Genomic DNA, 20,056 nt, shown 5'->3' on the forward strand with positions numbered 1-20,056 from the left:
ATGATAATCATGATCTCCTCATTTAGCCCTTTTGTATTAAGTATTTACATCGGTGTTTTACAAAAACACCAAATTCAACTTCAAGACCATCATTATCAGTCCGAGCCAGAATGGTACTCCATATGCCAGAATAGTGTTTCCAGCATCAGGTTCCTCATCATTATCAACTTCAGACTCCTCCAATTCATCTTCAATAAAAGGGTCATCAACTTCAGACTCCTCCAATTCATCTTCAATGTCTTCAATGGCTTCATTTAAAGCATCCATATCAATACCACCATCGTCTGCCAATTCTTCGAATGCATCTGCATTGTCCTCGATTAGCTCTACAAATTGCTCTAGCGTCAAATCTGCAATAGAAGATGTCATTTATATTATACATATATTATATCAGTATATAATATATATATATGTATTTACTGATTACCGAGCTGCGATTGTGAATTGGCACAGCTGATACATTCTAAAAATAATCGACTGTTACTATACGGGCCAGTCCCTAATCCCAAATCAATCAAACATTACCATACTTTTATTTAAGGGGTTCGAATCAAGATTTGTATATGAATATCAGCTTGTTCCTTACCGCAGTCGTAGGAGGAGGTAGCATTAGGTAAGCTAGTGGACCCCTCCGGACAGGTCGTACATTCTTCAGCTTCCATATCCATGAACTCTCCCGGAAGGCAGGGCTCTGTTGGGAATCAAAATTAATTTGGGTTAGTTCAATCATCACTTTTTAAGGTACGTAATGTTAAAACATCTACTTGTAACATTTTTGGAGCTATGAAAAGGACGACTTGCTTACCCAAACAATCATCATCGGAAGTTTTGTTATCACCGACAGTGAACCAGCCAGTTTTACAGGACGTGCAAGAAGTTGCTCCAGCTTGGCTGTTGTAGGTAGCGAGAGGACACTTTTCACATTGGGATGTCTCGTTGTAGAAATACTCTCCCACCGGACAACCCTCTGAAACAAATAATTTCAGCTGTCTGTGCGCGTGTAATTTCCGAGCGGCTTAATCATGAAAATGGTGAGAGTTACGGGACTGGTTTTTTCGGTATAGTTCCGAAAAACCTCTGACGAAGCCAAATGAATAAAGTTCTTCAAATTGGTCGGCGCGGTGGTAAGTGTTTTAATTGATGGTTTTGTACCACAAATTGCGGTCTGTTTGTTTACTTTCATACGACAATGTAATGCATGTTTTCAAATATAATAGGCGGGTGTGGTCAGTGGTGTGGAGTTAATAAGGGTTAATTGTGATGAGGTGTAACAGTCGTGGTACAACTACAGGGTGTACGGACCTTATGGTCATGGAATGTGATGCCTAATAATGACTTAGAGAACTGATTATGTAATTATGTATTACTGACTCTGCGGGTAAATACTCCTACCCTTTTTCTCTTTTCAACTGCGGCAGTGAAATCCCGGCCGAAGGCCGGGTTACACTAACTTAGTAATAGTAAGTATATTGTCTCTTAGAACTGTTGGTTCCAATGAGGGACTAGTTTTATTGCATTTAAGGCAGAAACTAATTTATATATTACGTAGTACGCACCACAACTGTCGATGGAGGATGAGTTGTAAGGGGAAGATTCACCCTCAGGGCAAACCACACAACTCATTGTCACCTCGTCTCTGTAAGATCCCTCCGCACATGGTCCTGTAAAGTTGTTGTTCTGTTAAAATTCTGAAAAGTGGTAAATTCCTGATTTCACATACATTTTTATCGATAATATACCCATGCTATTGCTATGTCATCAGTAGACTTTCAATTTATCAATCGTGTCCACAAAAAGGGCACTCTAGCGCGAAAGAGGAATGAGGATCTGACCTGAACTTGCAAACAAGACAGGATGTTGTGTCGCTCTAGAGTACGCTACCTGGATCGTAGTGCGACACGTGTAACTGTAGTAGTGCGAAAGAGGGTGTTTTTGTCGGACTTCGCACTAGAGCACTTGTCGCACTAGAGTACGTGTCGCACTACAGTACGATTACCGAAACTCATTTCAGTTCAAACTAACCAATGCAGTCAGCTAGTGAGTCGTGTCCACCCCCATACGTATAGTATCCTTCAGGACACGCAGAGCACTCAGTCGCAGCGTCCAGATCGTTGTAGGTGAAATCTGGACAGTCAGTACACGTACCATCGGATTCGTAGTACGTTCCCGCCGCGCATGCAACTGTTGTGAATAATCATAATGGTCTCGTGATTTAAATTTGTTGGATGGACTTAGCAATTCAAATTCATAATTTACTCTACATCATCTACTTATACTTATAGTTATTAATATTATACGAAGCATAATTATTAATCTGAACGTGTACCACTACCACAGATGCCATTTTTGTCCCATTCATACAGTGAAATGATCAAAATACAAAATAACTAGCAGATCATTTCCATAACTACATAGTATTTATAATTTATATCCGGCCCCATTTCTCACCACGTAGAGTTAGGATTGGTACCAGTAGTTAGATTAGGGATATATTAGGGTTATGAAAGGAATGGTCGCGAACTTTTATCATTCATACCCCGTGATGAATGGAACAGTATGAACCGGTTACCCCAAGCTTAGTCATAGTGTTCATGAAGATTGAAGATGTGCAGGCGGGATGATAGGCTGAGCGCCGCCCAGTAAGGGCCAGGGAATCAAACAGAAATAGTACGGCCTACTAACATTATTTTACCCATTTGGGTTTGAACTATCTTACTTGAGATAAAATGTGACGGATTGAGAAAACATACGGTTTGTGCAAACTTACGGCAATCGTCGTCGATTGTCTGATATCCGGAATCACACTCGGTTGTTACATCCTCTGCCTCAACGTCTCCATTGGAGCTGAGAGTCTGATCTTCTCTCTTCCTCCTTCGGCGACTCTCTTGTATGGTCAAAATCAGGGTTTTTTCAGTTGCTTCGTCAACGAGCTTACTCTTCACGTTCTCCAACTTCGCTGAAATTATTAATTATATTTATTTAATTTGAAACGCGTATAATTTAAATAATATCCCACTTGTACTTGTAGATCATGTTTCATATTTTTGATCCCAGATGAATTGTCAAGACGACAGCTTTTAGTTTTGGTAAAACTAAAATTATTTGTAAAATCTGAAATGGACTTAAGTTTGCAGTAGTATTAAATTCGAAAAAATGTTTACTCACTGGAGTCTTGGCTTGCTTTTTGATCCACAGTTAAATTTATCTCAATACTCGAATCCAACGCTTCACAAGCCACCTGCACAATTTAAAAATGCATAACTGTATATATCACTTAATTTTCAAAGATATTATTTATTAACCAATGCAAATGTTTATAAAAACGTTCTGAGCTACGAATATAAACCTAATAGTAATGTGTAAGTACATTCGTGACTTTATTCAAAATCGGATATATAGCAAATATTATGTTACTAACTTGTTTGACAGAACATTGGCTGTCATCACCGGATTTGAAACAGTCATATGATTCTTCTGATGATGTTTTGAAATACTCTTTAATGGAAGTTGATAATTGAGTTTCAGAAGGACATTCAGAAGCGTCAAATTGAATAGCAACTTTAAGTTTCGGAGAGGGCGATTTGATCTCGGCACAATTTGGTACGCTACCAAACGAATTCTTATCGTCCTGATGCGACCATTTCTTAGTTGATTCGTCACAGTCAAAATCGAACTTGGATTGCACTTTGTTTTTCATGAAGAAGAAAGTGTCATCTGGGCACGTGTAGGTGCAAGAAATAGGTGTTTCAGAAGTACAGTCTAGAGTCCCGAAACCTGGGCGTACTGATACTGGTCGACATGATGTAGATTTAGGGTCAGTTCGGTCACACTGGTCCACGCCGTAAGCTCCTTTGTTACTATATTTAATGCCAGGACAAGATTTACAACCTGTATCTGACATATATTCTCCTTCGTCGCATTGTTCTGAATCAGGATAATGTTGGTCACTGATATTAAAATTCAAACTATTTAAAGAATTTTATATAAGATCGTGGTATGTAGTAAGTACAGCTCTCAGTCTAGGAATCAAAAGTTATGTCACACTTAAGAATAGCATTAGTACAGAAAATACAAAGTTCAACTCGTGCAAAATGTATGATAAGATTTACCCATGGTATACCGAACCCTTTTGTTGTCCTCGCCACTATTACATGTGATCCCAGATCGTTTGAGAAGGTCAAGTCCCATCATTGCCACATCTGTAATCTTTTTGTCAAGATGGTGTGTTTTCATCAAAGAGTAAACCTCAGGGAAACCAGCTGCAGGGGCTACTTTCTCAAGCATCTGCATCAGGGAGGCCATGTCATTCTTGAGATATGAGTCCAACCTGAGCGATGGAAACATTTCCAATGATAGAAAGATGGTAGCTGAACTAACAAAAGTAGCCAATTAAATGTGTTTAAGTTTAAATACAAGAACACTGTACTAAATGAATTGGTGGTGATAATTATAAGATTACCAGTTGAGGGGACATCCCATGACTCTCATAACGTAACCTTTTCCTGTTCTCAAGACCTTATCCCACGAAAGTTCCGTGAAGTGATAAACGTTACCGTGCACTTTCAATACCACCTGGTTTTTCCGATCGAACTGTTCACTTGTGACATCCAAAGGTATTTCGCAAGGATTAGCAATCGTTAGTATAGCTTCCATACATATCTGGTAACAGGTGAAGACTTAGAATTAGTGAAGAGGCAACTGGGGTTGGGGAATTTTTAATTATCTATCATCATCGTCTGTCAGTCGATACTAGGGAAATTACGATGGGGTGTCTTTCTGTTGCCTATTATAGAAGTAAAATCATATCTCGCTAAACATTATCACAACGGTTACGGGCGATAATTGATTATTGTCATCGATTAGGACTCAGATGTTTTGATGATAATCATTCACTTCAAAATTGTGATCGCTACAAGGATTAAAATAAACAATGATTCCCCTTCACAGGGACGAAGATCGTGTTCTTGAAATATTTTTTGGCTAAATTTTCAATACAAAACATCAAATCATACCGGACCACAGTGTTGTCGGACTATGTTCAAAATGTGCTGATCCAGCATAAGGAGGGGATAGCAGATGATTGATCCTTGGACCTCTTTGCAATCCTCAACACGATTCAGTATCTTTTTCACTATATTACATTCCGGATAGACCATCTTCATTGTTTCTAGTAGATCTTTCTGGAGCCAGTAAAGTACATTTCCGTCTGAGTTAGGATTCTTCTTAGTTAAGTTGTATTTCTATTCAATATTTAAATAAGATATAACTTAAATGGGTCTCTAATATCGTTATCACTGCGTTATTATCTCAACATTGTAATTATAAAGGTCAGGCAAACGTAAAACATATCTTGTAGATAGTTTTACTAGTACTGTAGTCAATATTAATTATTCGCCGCCAAACTACAGCAACTGACATCAATTCTTACTCACAATATTTTCCATATTCCAGTTGCAAGATCGGAATTTCATCACTGTCAAATTGTGGCATGTATTTCATCATCTCCTTGACGGATTCCTTTTCGCCGTACTTGAATTCGTCTTCGTATTTTGTTACGTTGACTTTTTCGGAGCCTCCCCAAATATCGTAATCGATGGGAACCGGGGTGAGATAAAACCACTCCATTGCATTTTCCACCGTCCGATTTACGAACATAAACTCATTAGATGGAGTTGGCGAAGTTTCTGGGGCAGGAGTAGCAGTGCTAGTAGCACTAGCAGTGCTACTAGCACTAGTAGTGCTACTAGCACTAGCAGTGCTACTAGCACTAGTAGTGCTACTAGCACTAGCAGCTCGTTTAGGTCGTTTGAGCACTGTAAAATATGTATATTAGATATTAGGCCTAGTTACCTGGTCCTATTGTTACACCTATATATTATAGAGAGGTTGCAAAAGGAAATACACGCCCAATTCGGACAGTTTCACTTTATTACTTTATTAAATTTGAAATTGGACTTTTAAAAATTAGACGGTTTAGACGCCCCATGATAAAATAAACGTTTCATTACTTTTTCGTTTCCTGTTATGTTCACCATCACCACTATAATCGTTGTCATCATACTGGTGATCTCCTTTATCATCGTCTTTATCGTAGTCACTATCATAGTCACTATCATAGTCACTGTTATGTTCATCATTATAATCGTTGTCATCATACTGGTGATCTCCTTCATCATAGTCTTTATCGTAGTCACTATCATAGTCACTATCATAGTCATTATTATCGCCGCCGAAAAGGTTTATTAGCATATCTCCTTTTTTAACACTTGCCGCCGCCTCATCAGGGCAAACAAAACCACGTTCCACAGCTCTATTTTCAATGACTGTCATGTACTTGCTGAATTGAAACGCCCAATTTCTCAGTCCAGCAGTTACGAGTGTGTGGCTTGCCCAGTCGTCATAAGACAGGTCCATGTAGAAATCAATCATTTCACTTTGATCCGGAACATTTTCAAATACAAGGTTAATGTACTTTTTTAGGGATACTTCAGGAAGCTTATAAATATTTGTAGGGTCAATTTGGAAAAGATAAGCAACATCTGTCATCATTTTTGATGTATCCTCGTTCTCCACAAAGTAGTATTTGAGTATCCCGGCAACCATTACTTTCACGTCTTTCATGAATTGTTTTGCACCCAGATCCTTAGCCATCTCCATAACCGGGGAAATTGCGGAATCAATTTTTTCCATCACGGTTTCAAAAACATCTCCGAATGAAGAAAACATAGAAGGTAAATCATCCTTTATAGGTCCAAGAACAGCGTCAATTGCAGGGTATACAATGTTTTCATAGTACCTTTTGACAATTCTCGAACTTAAGATGTCTGCAAATGTTGGAACCAAAAGTGCCTCAAAGGAGATAACGTCGAAAACGCTGAGATAGTGTAGTGTTATGTTGATCGAAATTTTTGTAGGTTGTCTAAACGGACCGTTCCGAATTAATTTATCTTTTAGAACAAGAATTGTCATTAACTAACAAAAGGGAAAACGTATTTTATTTCATTGCGCAATAATTAGCAACTTTAGAGCCCAGTCAAAACTTAATCAGTTTAACTTGAATTTCTGAAACTAAGGAACACGATTTCATGAATAATATTTACTTGGTAAGGTGGCATTCCAAATCTGTATTAGTTAGCCCTCCTTTGTTGTACTCTTCAAAGAACGATGTCTCATCGAGAAGTGAGTCTATGATTGAGCGAATATTTTTAGTGGTCACATCTGAGGTAAGAGCATCTCCTAGACTTAAGAGCATCTTCTTGAAAGTACAAGATGTAATTTCATTTTTTTCCGAGAAAAACTCTGAAATCACCGAGCAAACCTGAAAAAAAATAAGAACTTGATGACACCTTATCTTGAAAGCATAACAAAAAGGGCTAATCTCACAAATTAGTTAGAGTTATAAAATATAATTTCAACGCCAAACTCAAAGTTGTAGTTTAACATGGAAACCTGGTTGAACTCATAAGTAAGTAAAATTTCGAACACGATAATAATTTAGTCTTAAACACCCCGTTGTTAAATAATCTATGAAACGAACATGATAGATATTGATATATGTATATGTTGAATAGTGATAATTGTCACGACAGCTTTAATAGATTATGTCAGCTGAATCCAATCGAAAGGGCCGGCCTGGGTCACCATTAAATTTGGGTAAACTTACAATTTAGTGATATATGACCTACTGACCCACAAAGCATCCCTGCGGTTCTGTTTCTAGAGTTACAAATAAAAAAATGATGACAGCTGCAAACTAAAAAGCAAACTACTACGACGGCTCACCCCAATCTTAACCCTGATATGTGCGCCGCACATTGTGCGGGTGCCACTTTTATTGTTAAAACACTTCCCCAAACTAATGAAACTATTATCATGCAAATTTATGGCACTAACTTATTATATTTTCATGTACTTACCTCAGGAAACATGTCAGTACACACGTCTTTGAGTTCAGTTTCAATGTTGGCCGCACCTTTTCTAATGTCAAGGGCTGCTGAACAAATGCCATTTATCACATCGTCCATTTCATCCTTGTCATCACCTTCCCTCGTCTTTTTCACATTCGATTTTCTATCAGGACCGTTCCCCAAACAGTTAATGAAATCACCAAATTTGGAACAAAGATATGGATCTGATTTTGGGCAGTCGTCAATGTAGCTTGAGACTTCTTTGTAGCCAATACAATTACCTTTCGAAACTTGGCTGGAAACCTCCTTGAAAATTCTGACGGAATAATCCTGTTCTTCACACAAATTTATGGAGTCCAAGAAATCCTGAATGTGTGAATCTTTGCTTATTTCGGATGCTGCAAGATCTAACCCAGTACAAACAACAGATTTTGTGCCCGTTGGACACTGTGCCTTGTGTTGTGACTCGAATAAACTGAGGAAAGAGCAAGGTCTATCTATAAGAGCTAACAAAAATGTTTTCGCGTGTTCCCATTCTTCACAGGGGTTCATATCCCATAGTCTGAACCCGAATACATCGTTAAATTCAGATGCTATCTCTGAGTCGGTCAACTCTTCAACTAATTTTGAGAACATCTTGCAAGGTGCTCCCTTAGAAGTACATGAGCCTTCCTTCTCAATAATTTGAAACATATCACAAGGCTTCTCTCCTATCTTAACCCAAAGTTCATCGATAAACTTCACCATTTCACATGGATTGATGTCTGTAATACTCATATCATATGTATCCGATAACGTAGCACCCAATATGCCCTCATGCTCAATGTGATCCTCCTCAGCATCTCCCTCGAACCAGTCAAGCACTTTACTCATTACCTTACAATAAAGAGAACTGTCGGAGCAACTCTTAAAATCTTTGAAGCTTTCCAAAATGGTGCAAGGTTCCTTACCAACACCTTTCAAGTGATCTAATGCTCTTTCGCCCTCTTCACAAGGATCTAAACTAAACATGTCCAAATTTGTGGCTTCTTCGAACTTTTCAGGCATCCCTGTCATTGAAATAGCTTCTGAGATCTTGCAAGCAATTTTATTTTTATTTTGGAACGCTTCTTTCTCACAACTCTTGTTGAATGATCCGAGATTTTTCAACGCGTTGCATTTGTCGTCTATCATGTCATCGTAAATTAAGGACTTCACTGCCGTAGTCTCCTGGCACATATCGACAGACCAAAAGTCAGAAGTGTCCAGCCATTCTTCGATCATCTCGACAAATCCTTCGCTGCTCACCATACTATCAATTCTATCAAAAATTGGTTTTGCCATCATCGATCTTTTTGCCATTTCAGTAGTTTTCATGCTAATCAATAATTTGTGAAGGTCACAGGGATTTTCGAAAACAAGAATGCGCTCGAGCACGTAAAATAAGAACTTTTTCTCCTTGCACAAATTCATATCTTCTACATCATCAACCGTATCCGACATTGTTTCGGTAAGATCGCTGCATAAATCGTCTTCAGAATCACAGCTCTCAAGTTGTAACATTAAATTGTTGATTGATGTACACGGTGATTCCTGGAATTCTTCTGTGACATTTTTCATGAAATAGTTGTTTTCACACCACTTGTTTTCATTCCCCTCCATGTAATCGTTCACAAGGTTTTCGTGTAGATGGGACAGCAGATGTTCACAGATTGGAGATTCGAGACCTTGGCTGCTTTTGCAGGTGTCTATCATGTCTCCAACAAACTTCACAATCTTACAAGGATTTTCTTTAAAGTTTTCATCGATTTCTTTCATCTCCTTAGTGAGAAGCTGGATATTTGGTCTAGCTGGAAAATACTTTTATGAGCAATTAATTAATTAATTGATTAAATAGGACAATTCAAGGATTATCAGTCAGTAAGCATTAGGTCGTCATTGTTTGGATCGAATTTATTAAGGAGTCTAAAATCTCATTTATCACCTATGACGCTATTCGACCTAGCATTTATCTAAAAACTAGCTAACGTTTGAAACATTGATCTTCTCCGGTTGCTCCAAATATCGACATCATGTTGTTTTCGCACATTGCACATTCTCGTATTTTACTCTTGTACATTCCCATAGGACACTGTTTACAAACTTTCTCCGTCGAGCGTTCGTCATCGCCTTCACGTATCACGACGTAATCTTCTGGGCACGCCTCGCCTGAAATGAAGTGCTTGTATTACCGCAATACATACTATGTAAGTGTAACAACACGAACGATAAAAAATCAATTGGAAGAGTTTAGTGCTGTAGAATAATATCGGTTCAGCCAATGTTATACTGATAATTTCTAATTCTATGTAAAGTCTAGTTAAACGTTAGACACAAAATTACTGAATAGTTTCAAATACAAATTCAAAATGATGCATGTTACTACTACTAGAACTGAATAATGCAAGTTTATTTTCATAGAACAGAACTCTATTTCCTTTTTTATTGAATAGCTACTCACCAAGATGGGGGGACTCTTTCCCCACTGGTCCATGCGACAAAAATTGTTTTACTTCCAAGACTGATTTAGGAAGATCACCGATGCGTTTCAATTTTTGTTCACAAGAGGGATAGTCAGGTTTTATATTTCCATTACCAACACACTTAACCCAGCCGTCACTTTTAACTATACTCGCAGGCATTAGTTTATAACCGTCAAATATATTACACTCGTAACGTGCTTCATTATGGGAGTACTCTATACGCTTCCCATTTTCTATCTCTTCGGGGAGGTAACAATCATCCGCATTGCCGGAAGTTGTAGTTATCTTATTCAGAAGTAGCAAAGTCACTATGAGCGACTGGCACATACGAACCATCTCAAATGATCGTAAACTGAATTGCAATATATAATTTAATGTATCAATGAAAACAAAACATCAAACATATGGTATATCAACCCAACTAAACATACGCACGTGTTGGTTGCATGGCATTCGAATTTTTGAATTGTGCTCCTTCATAAAATCAATTTAGCCACGATTTCACACAAAAATTGCAAAATGGCCGCGCACTTGTGCGCGCGGCAGGCGTTGTAGATTTATATGTTATAACTAGGGGGTGCACGATAAAAATAAACTTGTCGGATTTAAAAAAATTTTGTACCATGAATGTTTTCTAAAAGTAGAGACTGTGAGAATTTTCACAGTACCAAATTTGTTATACCTTTTTGCAATGATCAGTGAGTTTCGTTTAGGTGCCATATATATTTGCAGATGGTGCGCGGCTTTTGAAGCAAAAGTAGGATTAGTAGATATGATGGAGAGTTACCATATAATGATGATATAGTTATATGGTGATATCACCATATAACTAACTATAAGGAAGTTGGTCTAATTTCTCGTTAGGGTTTCAGTAATCAATACTATATGCTTCAGTTAGGGATTGGGTTAGGGTTAGGGTTGGTAGTGTCAGCTTGGGATCAGATTAAAGGGTTAGGGTTTCGAATAGTCATTCAGAGCCACCTAGAGGAAGTGTTAAAAAAGTCACGTGACAGTCGAGTGAAGAGTAATTAATCATGATCGCATCCCAAAAAACTGTTCTGGGCACGTGACATGACAATCTAGTTAAACATGAATTCGATTGTTTAGGGCTGCGCTCGGGTTATAGGGTTATGGATAGCTGATCGGAGTTATGGTGAGGGTAAATCTGTAAATTAGCCGTTGTAAAAGCCTACGTAAAACTAAAACTGTTTTTTCCGCGTATTTTTTGGCGAATTTAACCGCCCTAAAATTAAAACTTGAAGTTGTAAAACTAAATTGGCGAATTATTCGCGTACCTTTTGAAAACTTGCGTACTTTTTGACGAAAATTTGGCGAATTTAACAGCCTGGTGTACAACTGCTCCGCATGCACAGGATGCACCCTTTCACCGCCGATCCTTGATTCTGTTCCATTTCATCGACGTTATAAAATTGTAATCAGTAATAGTAATACATATGACATAATACTTAGTTTTATTGAGAGTCAATTTTGTCATTTAGGGTCTAGCGAGTTAAATTGTAAAATCTCAGAGAGCCGACTATGTGAGCGGGACTATTTTTGCCAGGTACAGTGTACACAGGATTATCATGAATTATATGACTATAAGTATAATGAGAAATTATATACGTTATTTTATGTCTCCAGTAAGGAGAATTAAAACTGAAAAACTATAACAAATTATTTAAACATCTTATGAGTTCTCGTGAAACAAACCATCATCTGCTTCAGCTATTTTACATCACAATCATCATAGACATAACTTTGTCAGGACAACATATATCATGAATTTACTTAAACCCTACCTACCTACCAAAAAGACGTATTCTGCACGTACAAAATATAATTTACATTCCTTTGCTCCAGTTTCACAACTTGTTTTTAACTCGAAAACGTGGGTCAGAGGATCACTAACATTTTCGAACTTTTTGGGAATTCTCTAATTATGGAGATATTTTAATTTAGCGAGTAAATAAGTTCAAGTCGTCAAAATTATCTAAATCTGGACAATTTCACTACGTTATTAACATCGAAATTCCTTATATGTTATAATGGCAAAAAATCTACGTAATGTTCGAGCAAACCGAACAAATGTGATCCCACAAATTATAAATTAACTCTGAAACAATTTTGAAATAATATCGTTCCATGGAATTAATTTTTATTTTAGCTGCTGTGACCCAATGCTTGCAATTATGTTTTTCGATAGTTGGGACTTACGCAGATTAAAGAAAAAACATTGAAAAGTTTCACTTTTAGTAATTCTAAAAGAATAACATCACAGCAGCCAATATCTCGCGCTCCGAACCATTAATATAATAAAAATATCAAGTTTGCAACACACAGATCATAATAACAATAGATTCAAGATTAATTTCGACTAATAAATTACCGTCCTGCTCCAATATCTGCAATAAAAAGAAAAATACTAACTATATTAATATTATCTACATTATACAACGCGCTGTATAGTACAACTACATAGTTTACAGCACGCTCTACACTATACTGTACACTATACAGCTACACTGCACACTATTATACAGCTGTACACTATACATTATACAGCGCGCTCTATGTATAATTCTCTACATGATTATATACCAATTATTGTTCACAAAACTTTAAAATCATTACGAAGGTAATTATTAGGAGTTTTGGTCTGTATCTGGGGGCTGAGTTGAGCCTTGATGTCGTCATCATCATCATCATCACGTGATAGTTCAGAGTCGCGAGCAAAGTTTATAAAAACGTCCTCCAAAGAACACTGGGATATGGAGTAGTCCTCACAGACATCTTCCTGCAGTAAAAGTTAGTGTTAATTTCAGACCAGGGACAACTAATTCCTTTATAGAGCCATTGAAGACGTGAAACATTTTTTCCGTAATAAAAAGACAAGTTCCTGAGACATTTAGAAGGCCAGCTATCAAAGATAAAAACGATTTTTTTGTAAATAAAAAAAAGCATAAACCATAGAATTTATTGTTGAATTATCCAATGCTGTATGAACATTGAAAATAATATTATATATTATATATAAGCATAAACCAAACCAGAAAAGAATAAACCATACGAGAAAAACAGAAACTATAAAACTTCTTCTTCGCAGTCTTCAATATTTAAAAAACATATCAATATATAAACCATGCCATAGACATTATTCTTTGCATTCTTCAGTGATGCATTAAAATTTATTCTACTGATAATCCTTTAACTGATTGAAGATAATAAAGTTAAAAATCTACTTGCCATGAGAAATTTGTCACAAATACAGAGAAATATTTGAATTTTGCCTGCAAACTTTCCTATCGACCAGGTTCAGTATGTTCACTACTAACTAACTATCGCGTTAATCGGATCATAGGCGGAATGTCATAAAATAAAAGTTTACTACCTAGTATATAACTACCTAGAAAAGAGTGATAAGAATGATGGACTCAAAAATAATAAGGCTCTTACTGGAACCAGCGGCTGGAGACGTATATAAACATGCGGCACACATAGCAAAATAAAACTGGATGCTTTGTGTACAGAGTCGTAACTCGTTGATTTACCAATGAGACATCAGATCATAGGGATCGTGTCGTCTCTAGCTACTCGTACGAAGACATCGTCGAGCGAACATTGGGACACCGAATAGTCCTCAACTAACCCCTCCTTAAAGTTGAGAGACCGTTCAAATATTATATCATTACTTCTAGGCCGTCATTTTAAAACCACCCTTTAAAAGTTAGCGTAATGATTTAGAACCCCCTCTCCTCCCCCTCCCCTCAATCATTACTTTATATGTGAACGATCCCTGAAGAAATTGAGCTTGTCAATCGCCGGGTGAAAAGTTATTCTCAAGCAAATCAAAAACAGGGCACTCAAACAAACCTTTCGGAGCCGAGATAAGACTGAGAAGAGGGGGGCGAGTGAGGAATGCTGGGGGATGGAGTAGATAACCATATTGTGATGATGTTCTAGTAGTGTTGGAGTTGTTAGTTCCTCCTCTAACCGTGCTATCAGCACGCCAACGTTTCCTGTTTTTATTGTGGCGGTATAGCCGCTCCCGTACCTGGTTGTGGTTTTAGTAAATATTGGGTTATCAGTTAGGACATAGTGAGTGCGTTATTAAACAACAATTATATACCATTTCAATGTGAAGGTTATAGAACCTGTTTTGTACACTCAACATTAAAACTTCTACCTTGACATTAAAAGTTTAAAACTCACTTCTGTTTAAGGTAATGTGGGGTGCCAACACATTGTAGTCGACCTTTACACATGATACCAATTCTGTCGCACAACACCTGTAGTTATTGATGATTTAAGTAAATTTTCCCTAATAAAGTGCCGTCAAGTATATTTCCATGCAATCATAGAATATGCTGTAAAGCGATATAATAACTCAGGAACAAAACCAATAACTGTTTCAGTGTGGGAACTAGAAAGTAGATGACGTAATATTGATGACGTGATATTGTATAATATTACCTCACATTCACCCATACTGTGACTTGTTAGAAGTATGCTGGTACCAACACGTTTAGCAGCTCTGATTACTCCCCACAATTGGCGACGAGCTCCAGGATCCATCCCCGCAGTAGGTTCGTCCTGTAAATACGATAATATTACCATTCAGAAATTGTAAGACAAATTCAAGACACGCTAGGCAATTCCATAGTCTATACCGTCGCTAGCCCATACACTGTCAAACTGTTGTCACGTCTGGGTCCTCCGTCTTCGCTGGATATCTAGTGAAGAGTCGCAATGGCTTCGACTATTACTTTTTATTGATCAAGATAAGGACATTACTTGTATTTGTTTTCAATTGGGTTTTGTCGATTGTTTTGTAATCGCATGGATCTATTATTATCAAAATCCAAATAACATGACGCGCCGCGCACCTATCACTAGTTTTTCTTCGCATTTATTGTACAAACTCCAATGTAAACCCGTTTGGCGTTCGCGCGTTCCAACGAACAAACAACGTGTAAACAAATTAAGTAAACATACGAGAAGGAGCACTTCAGGACTTCCAACCAAAGCTATCGCTGCAGACAGTTTCCTTCTATTACCCCCACTGTACTTGTGACACTGCATATTACTGTACTGCAAATACATGAGGTGTCACAAGGGAATAAATAGATTACTGTGTAACACAGAACACGAGTTATTCGTAATAAGGCTGGGATGATCAAATTATAAGGAGTGTTTACTGTTTAGCTAAGTTACATGTTCAGGGTACCTTTTGAATTCCTAGTTGTTTGATGTAGCTATCTGCGGAGTTTGTAGGGTTCTTCACACCGTGCAGTCCTGCAAACAAAGTCAGCATCTCCCGACCAGTTAACCTAGTGACAATTATTATAAATTAATAAATTATATTTATAAATAAAATTTTGCAACACAAAACAAGACAACCGTTTGAAATTACGAAAGGTCAATATCCGTTTCTACGGAAGATTAACCTATAAGAGCGAAATTTGCATAAATTATTACTGGATATTGTGCAGCTTACTAAATTAAATAGACCACAGAGTAAAATTCCGATAAGGCCAAGGTAATGAGAATAAGTGTAAGGTAGTGGGAAGTAAACTCAATCAGGACTAACGAATCAATAAGAGCATCAAACTGGGGACAGTATCCCAACAGCTGTTGAACTTTGTGAAGATTAGTAACGACACTGTAACCACCAACAGACGCGTCGCCTGCAGTGACACTCAGTGCACCAGTCAACATGTTGAATGTGCTGGTTTTACCGGCTCCGTTAATTCCAAGCAGTCCAAAACATTCTCCCTGGAATGTGTTGTTGTGAGGAATGTGTTGTTGTGAGAATGTGATGATTGTGAGATATTTACTACTTACTGTAACCAAGGTTGTTAAATACGTCTAATTTTAAACAAAAAATACGTAGTTTTGTAATAATATGTAATAAAAAATATTTAACAACCTAGACTGTATCACCTAAATATTCGTTATCTCAGAAATGTAGATAAATTTCTCAACACGTCATTCCGAAGCTTAAACTCAAAATCCCCAGACAGCTTAAAATTTGCATTTGTGTTGAACCAAATAACTAAATTCAGGCATGGCTCTAGCCGATTATTCTTGGGGGGGTGCAACTTGGTGCGAAGCACCAAGGAGACTCTCATACAGCGCCGAAGGCGCTGCGGCAGGGGTCTGGGGGCGCAGCCCCTAGCGGGGGGCTAGGGGCCGGAGCCCCCTTTTTGGGGGGTCTAGGGGGGCGAAGCCCCCCGGAAAATTTTGGGTTTTTAGAAGCTAATAACCTTACCAGAAAGTGTCTGAATTAACTTGAAGAGTTCAATAAAACATAATGTTTTAAATGTGAAAATAAAGGTAAAAATATTTTAATAACAATTAAAACATAATTGACACTGGGACTGTTCAATTCAACAGAACTTTGCGGTTACTCTCAGCAAACTTGTCAATAATGACAGCACTGTCTATAGCTTTGACAAGCTCCTTTTCGTGACTGAGAAGGGTAAGGTCGCTTGTCCTCTCGTCATTCAGCCTGGACCGCTTCGGCGTCTTCACACGATTCATGGTGCTGAAGCTGCGCTCTGCTTCAGCGCTGGTAGGAGCTATAGTCCTCTTGAACTTGGTTAATCGACACGGTAAATATATGGATGCAATTTTGTAATATAAACTTGTGTTCAATATTAATCAAGTTTTTTAATCAAAATTTAAAATTTTTTAGAAAAAAAACCTGAAAATCTTTAAAATTAGCTGATTTTAGCGTAAAATTGCCCTAAAATTTATTTTTGGGATTTTTTTTCTGGGGGGGTGCGCACCCCCCCCCCCGCACCCCCCCTATAGAGCCATGCCTGACTAAATTCATGTAATTGAGCAATGATTCAATAATTCAAGTTGCAAATCACCTTTTTGACACCGAAACTGACGTTCTTTACAGCAACGTTTGAATGTTTAGCGGTCGGCCTGCGTCTCAAAAGGTCTCTAAAGTACTGCACTGAATAGGTCTTATATCTTTTAGTTAACCCTGAAACAAATAACGTTAAATAGTAAGTAGTAAAGTAGTAAAGTAGTAAGTTATAGTTTCTATTTCATAAGCAAAGAACCTGTAAACTCCCTTTAAATATGCCATGAAAATGTCTCAAAAACCCACCATTAACATTCAGTATATCATCTTTTGACTCCTTGGCTCTGAGCTGTTCTAAGTGAACATCATTGTTAACCTCGCTGTCATCTGAATCTAGAGTTCTTATAACCCGTCTCTTCCTTAGCGTGTACCTGAGTGATTATAATGGTTTTACAAATAGGAACAAAATGGATTGCTGCTCACTATTCGGGTGTTAGGAGGATATCTCTACCAGTGAGGGGGCCGGGTGATATGGGGAAGTGAGAAAGGGGGGAGGGGGGGGGGAGTGAAAGAGAGGGGGGAGTGAGAGAGAGGGGGGGGGGTGAGAGAGAGAGGGGGGGGGAGTAAGAGAGAGGGGGGACGGGAGTGAGAGAGAGGGGGGGGTGAGAGAGGGGGGGAGTAAGAGAGAGGGGGGACGGGAGTGAGAGAGAGGGGGGGGGGTGAGAGAGAGAGGGGGGGAGTAAGAGAGAGGGGGATGGGAGTGAGGGGGGGGGTGAGAGAGAGAGGGGGGAGTAAGAGAGAGGGGGGACGGGAGTGAGAGAGAGGGGGGGGGTGAGAGAGAGAGGGGGAGTAAGAGAGAGGGGGGACGGGAGTGAGAGAGAGGGGGGGGGGGTGAGAGAGAGGGGGGAGTAAGAGAGAGGGGGGACGGGAGTGAGGGGGGGGGGGGTGAGCCTGTACGCTTACTCTTGTTACTCTGATATAACCAGCAGCTGTATGGTTGAATGATAAGAAGAACAATTATAGAGCCCAGGACAATTGATATAGCACCCCATGTGACCACTTCCTAACTATTTAATAATAAACCACTGACCAAGTGACCATGACAATGTCGACCACGACACGGGGTAACGTAATGAACCAAATCTCATTTCTAACAGTTACTGCGCATGTTTAGAGTCATTATCCCAATCCATGTCACCACGGTAACAAAATTGAGTGCCTACAATTGATGAGGGCTATATTCTCGAATCGGACACCATACCGTTTTCTTTGATATAGTTTTCCTGCGCATGGCTCGACTACATAATCTGTTACATTCCTTGATCCTGTTCCTATTTCATACCTCAAACTCTAAGTCATCATGCTGGCAGAGGGGACGGGGAGTAGTGAGCACAGTTAACGAGATATTACCAGTGGAAACTATTGAGCACTGTGAACTGGCTGTTCGGGCAATCGCATTAGAAGAAGGGAATGTCAAATCTGTGTCGTTTGTACCCAATGGTGGTGGTGCTAAGGGACATTGTAAGATGTCTAACAACAAGAAATTTAACAAGGAAGATGCTGCCTATTTTACTCTGATGGAATGTTTAACACCAGGTTTGCCGACTTTTCTACTTCTTTTTCAATAAGGTATTTTAAAATTTTCCGGTGTTCATAATCTAGCACAAATCTAGCACGATCAAGATTCATTCCACAGTGTGCACTATGTACAATATACACTATGTACAATATACATTTCTCCATCTCTCCATCACGTAATGTAAAATCTGTTTGTCTGATATTCAACATAGATATTCAACGTGACATAACTTAGATATTTGACATTTCTAAGATATTTGACAAACAGTACTCACTTCTCAATGGCGATGGTGACACAGAGCCAGAACACAGCTGTAAGAGGCAGAACACAGATGTATCTTCCTAAACAGCGCCAGCCCCATGCGTTCTCTACTAACTTACCTGTAAACATCGACCAATTAACTGATCATTAGTTAATTAACTGATTATTTGAACAATAGATTATTTGCCCAAGTTCTAAGTTGGAAATTAGCAATGGCATGAAAGAAGTGGCATGTAAGAAGTTTTAACAATTTATGATTTGAGGTATGCATGTTACAATGCTGTGATGTTTCTGTATTGTAGTTTCTTACTGTTTTGAATGTTTTATACTGAGGAGAAAACCTAAATTAGCCTGAACTCAAAACAGAACAAAAAATATGAATATCGTTTGTAAAATGTAAAATCGTAGTTGGCTATTCAATAATAGTACTTTGGCTATTTATTTATTAAAATCAAACATTTTTATGTAAAAATGTCAAAATACGTTACTATGACACTTACCATTAGCTTTGATACCCATAGATTCGTAAATAACAGTCATGACATATTTGTAGGTGAGATCTACAAATCCTTTACCAAGACAGTAGGGAGGGAACACTAGGAATGCAACATCTAGTACGTTAGCGTACTGAAATTAGGGCATTCAGACAATCATGATAACACAATCTTAAAGGAAAAAGGGGATCAAAATATGTATATTTATCTATGTTTAGACTTAAAATAGACTTTAATCAAGAGTTTGGCACGGATTAAATTGTAGTACCGGCCAAACAATTTCACAAATTGGTTTCAAAAAATGTTCCATTAGGTAATTAGGTAATTAGGTAATATACCATAGTTAGGGTCTCATCCTCTGGGAACCGCTCCAATGTAAAGACTGAGTAACTCGTAGTAACAGCCACAAACAGATTGGAACACAGCAAGGTAACGTACGCTGCTGACGGGATCCTGGAATTGGTAATTAATTAATTAAATATACAACTGATAACCTA

General features: G+C 38.2%; 2 protein-coding genes across 4 annotated transcripts in view; both read right to left on the reverse strand.

The window, feature by feature from the left end:
• Window positions 1-29: 29 nt before the first annotated feature.
• On the reverse strand, window positions 30-10,841 carry LOC134816831 (uncharacterized). 2 transcript variants are annotated; one of them, XM_063825823.1, is made up of 17 exons: window positions 10,387-10,841; window positions 9,915-10,094; window positions 7,917-9,736; window positions 7,101-7,318; window positions 6,009-6,874; window positions 5,433-5,813; window positions 5,013-5,206; window positions 4,460-4,659; window positions 4,110-4,327; window positions 3,419-3,924; window positions 3,166-3,238; window positions 2,768-2,956; window positions 2,023-2,181; window positions 1,557-1,661; window positions 806-967; window positions 587-691; window positions 30-350 (listed from the first exon to the last, which is right to left on the reverse strand). In XM_063825823.1, exons 1-17 carry the CDS (start codon window positions 10,742-10,744, stop codon window positions 58-60), a joined length of 6,027 nt encoding a protein of 2,008 aa, XP_063681893.1. In that variant the 5' UTR covers window positions 10,745-10,841; the 3' UTR covers window positions 30-57. The 2 variants fall into 2 exon arrangements, with proteins under 2 accessions (XP_063681893.1, XP_063681894.1); XM_063825824.1 differs by having other exon boundaries at window positions 6,111-6,874; window positions 10,387-10,829.
• Window positions 10,842-12,041: 1,200 nt separating this feature from the next.
• LOC134816536 (ATP-binding cassette sub-family A member 2-like) overlaps window positions 12,042-20,056 on the reverse strand; it is a 47,744-nt gene continuing 39,729 nt past the window's right edge. For both annotated transcript variants that reach the window (XM_063825424.1, XM_063825423.1), the window contains 12 exons: window positions 19,898-20,012; window positions 19,566-19,692; window positions 19,079-19,184; window positions 17,532-17,656; window positions 17,287-17,405; window positions 15,999-16,183; window positions 15,636-15,738; window positions 15,404-15,499; window positions 14,882-15,001; window positions 14,621-14,697; window positions 14,282-14,462; window positions 12,042-13,205 (listed from right to left, as the gene is read on the reverse strand). In XM_063825424.1, the coding sequence (XP_063681494.1) occupies window positions 13,020-13,205; window positions 14,282-14,462; window positions 14,621-14,697; window positions 14,882-15,001; window positions 15,404-15,499; window positions 15,636-15,738; window positions 15,999-16,183; window positions 17,287-17,405; window positions 17,532-17,656; window positions 19,079-19,184; window positions 19,566-19,692; window positions 19,898-20,012 (1,540 nt within the window). In that variant the 3' untranslated portion in view covers window positions 12,042-13,019. The remainder of the gene's footprint in view (window positions 13,206-14,281; window positions 14,463-14,620; window positions 14,698-14,881; window positions 15,002-15,403; window positions 15,500-15,635; window positions 15,739-15,998; window positions 16,184-17,286; window positions 17,406-17,531; window positions 17,657-19,078; window positions 19,185-19,565; window positions 19,693-19,897; window positions 20,013-20,056) is intronic.

This window comes from Bolinopsis microptera, chromosome 6 (genome assembly GCF_026151205.1).
Source record: "Bolinopsis microptera isolate Bmic1 chromosome 6, MBARI_Bmic_1.0, whole genome shotgun sequence".
Classification (NCBI taxonomy): Eukaryota; Metazoa; Ctenophora; class Tentaculata; order Lobata; family Bolinopsidae; genus Bolinopsis; species Bolinopsis microptera.

What these genes read in the sequence shown, in the direction of transcription:
- LOC134816831 (XM_063825823.1), bottom strand. Translation starts at nt 10,744, where the DNA reads ATGGTTCGTATGTGCCAGTCGCTCATAGTGACTTTGCTACTTCTGAAT. An exon ending in TTGGAATGCCACCTTACCAA is followed by an intron (nt 6,875 to 7,100) that starts GTAAATATTATT and finishes ACACTATCTCAG; the next exon opens with CGTTTTCGACGTTATCTCCT. An exon ending in AAGGGTTCGGTATACCATGG is followed by an intron (nt 3,925 to 4,109) that starts GTAAATCTTATC and finishes ATCCTGATTCAG; the next exon opens with AACAATGCGACGAAGGAGAA.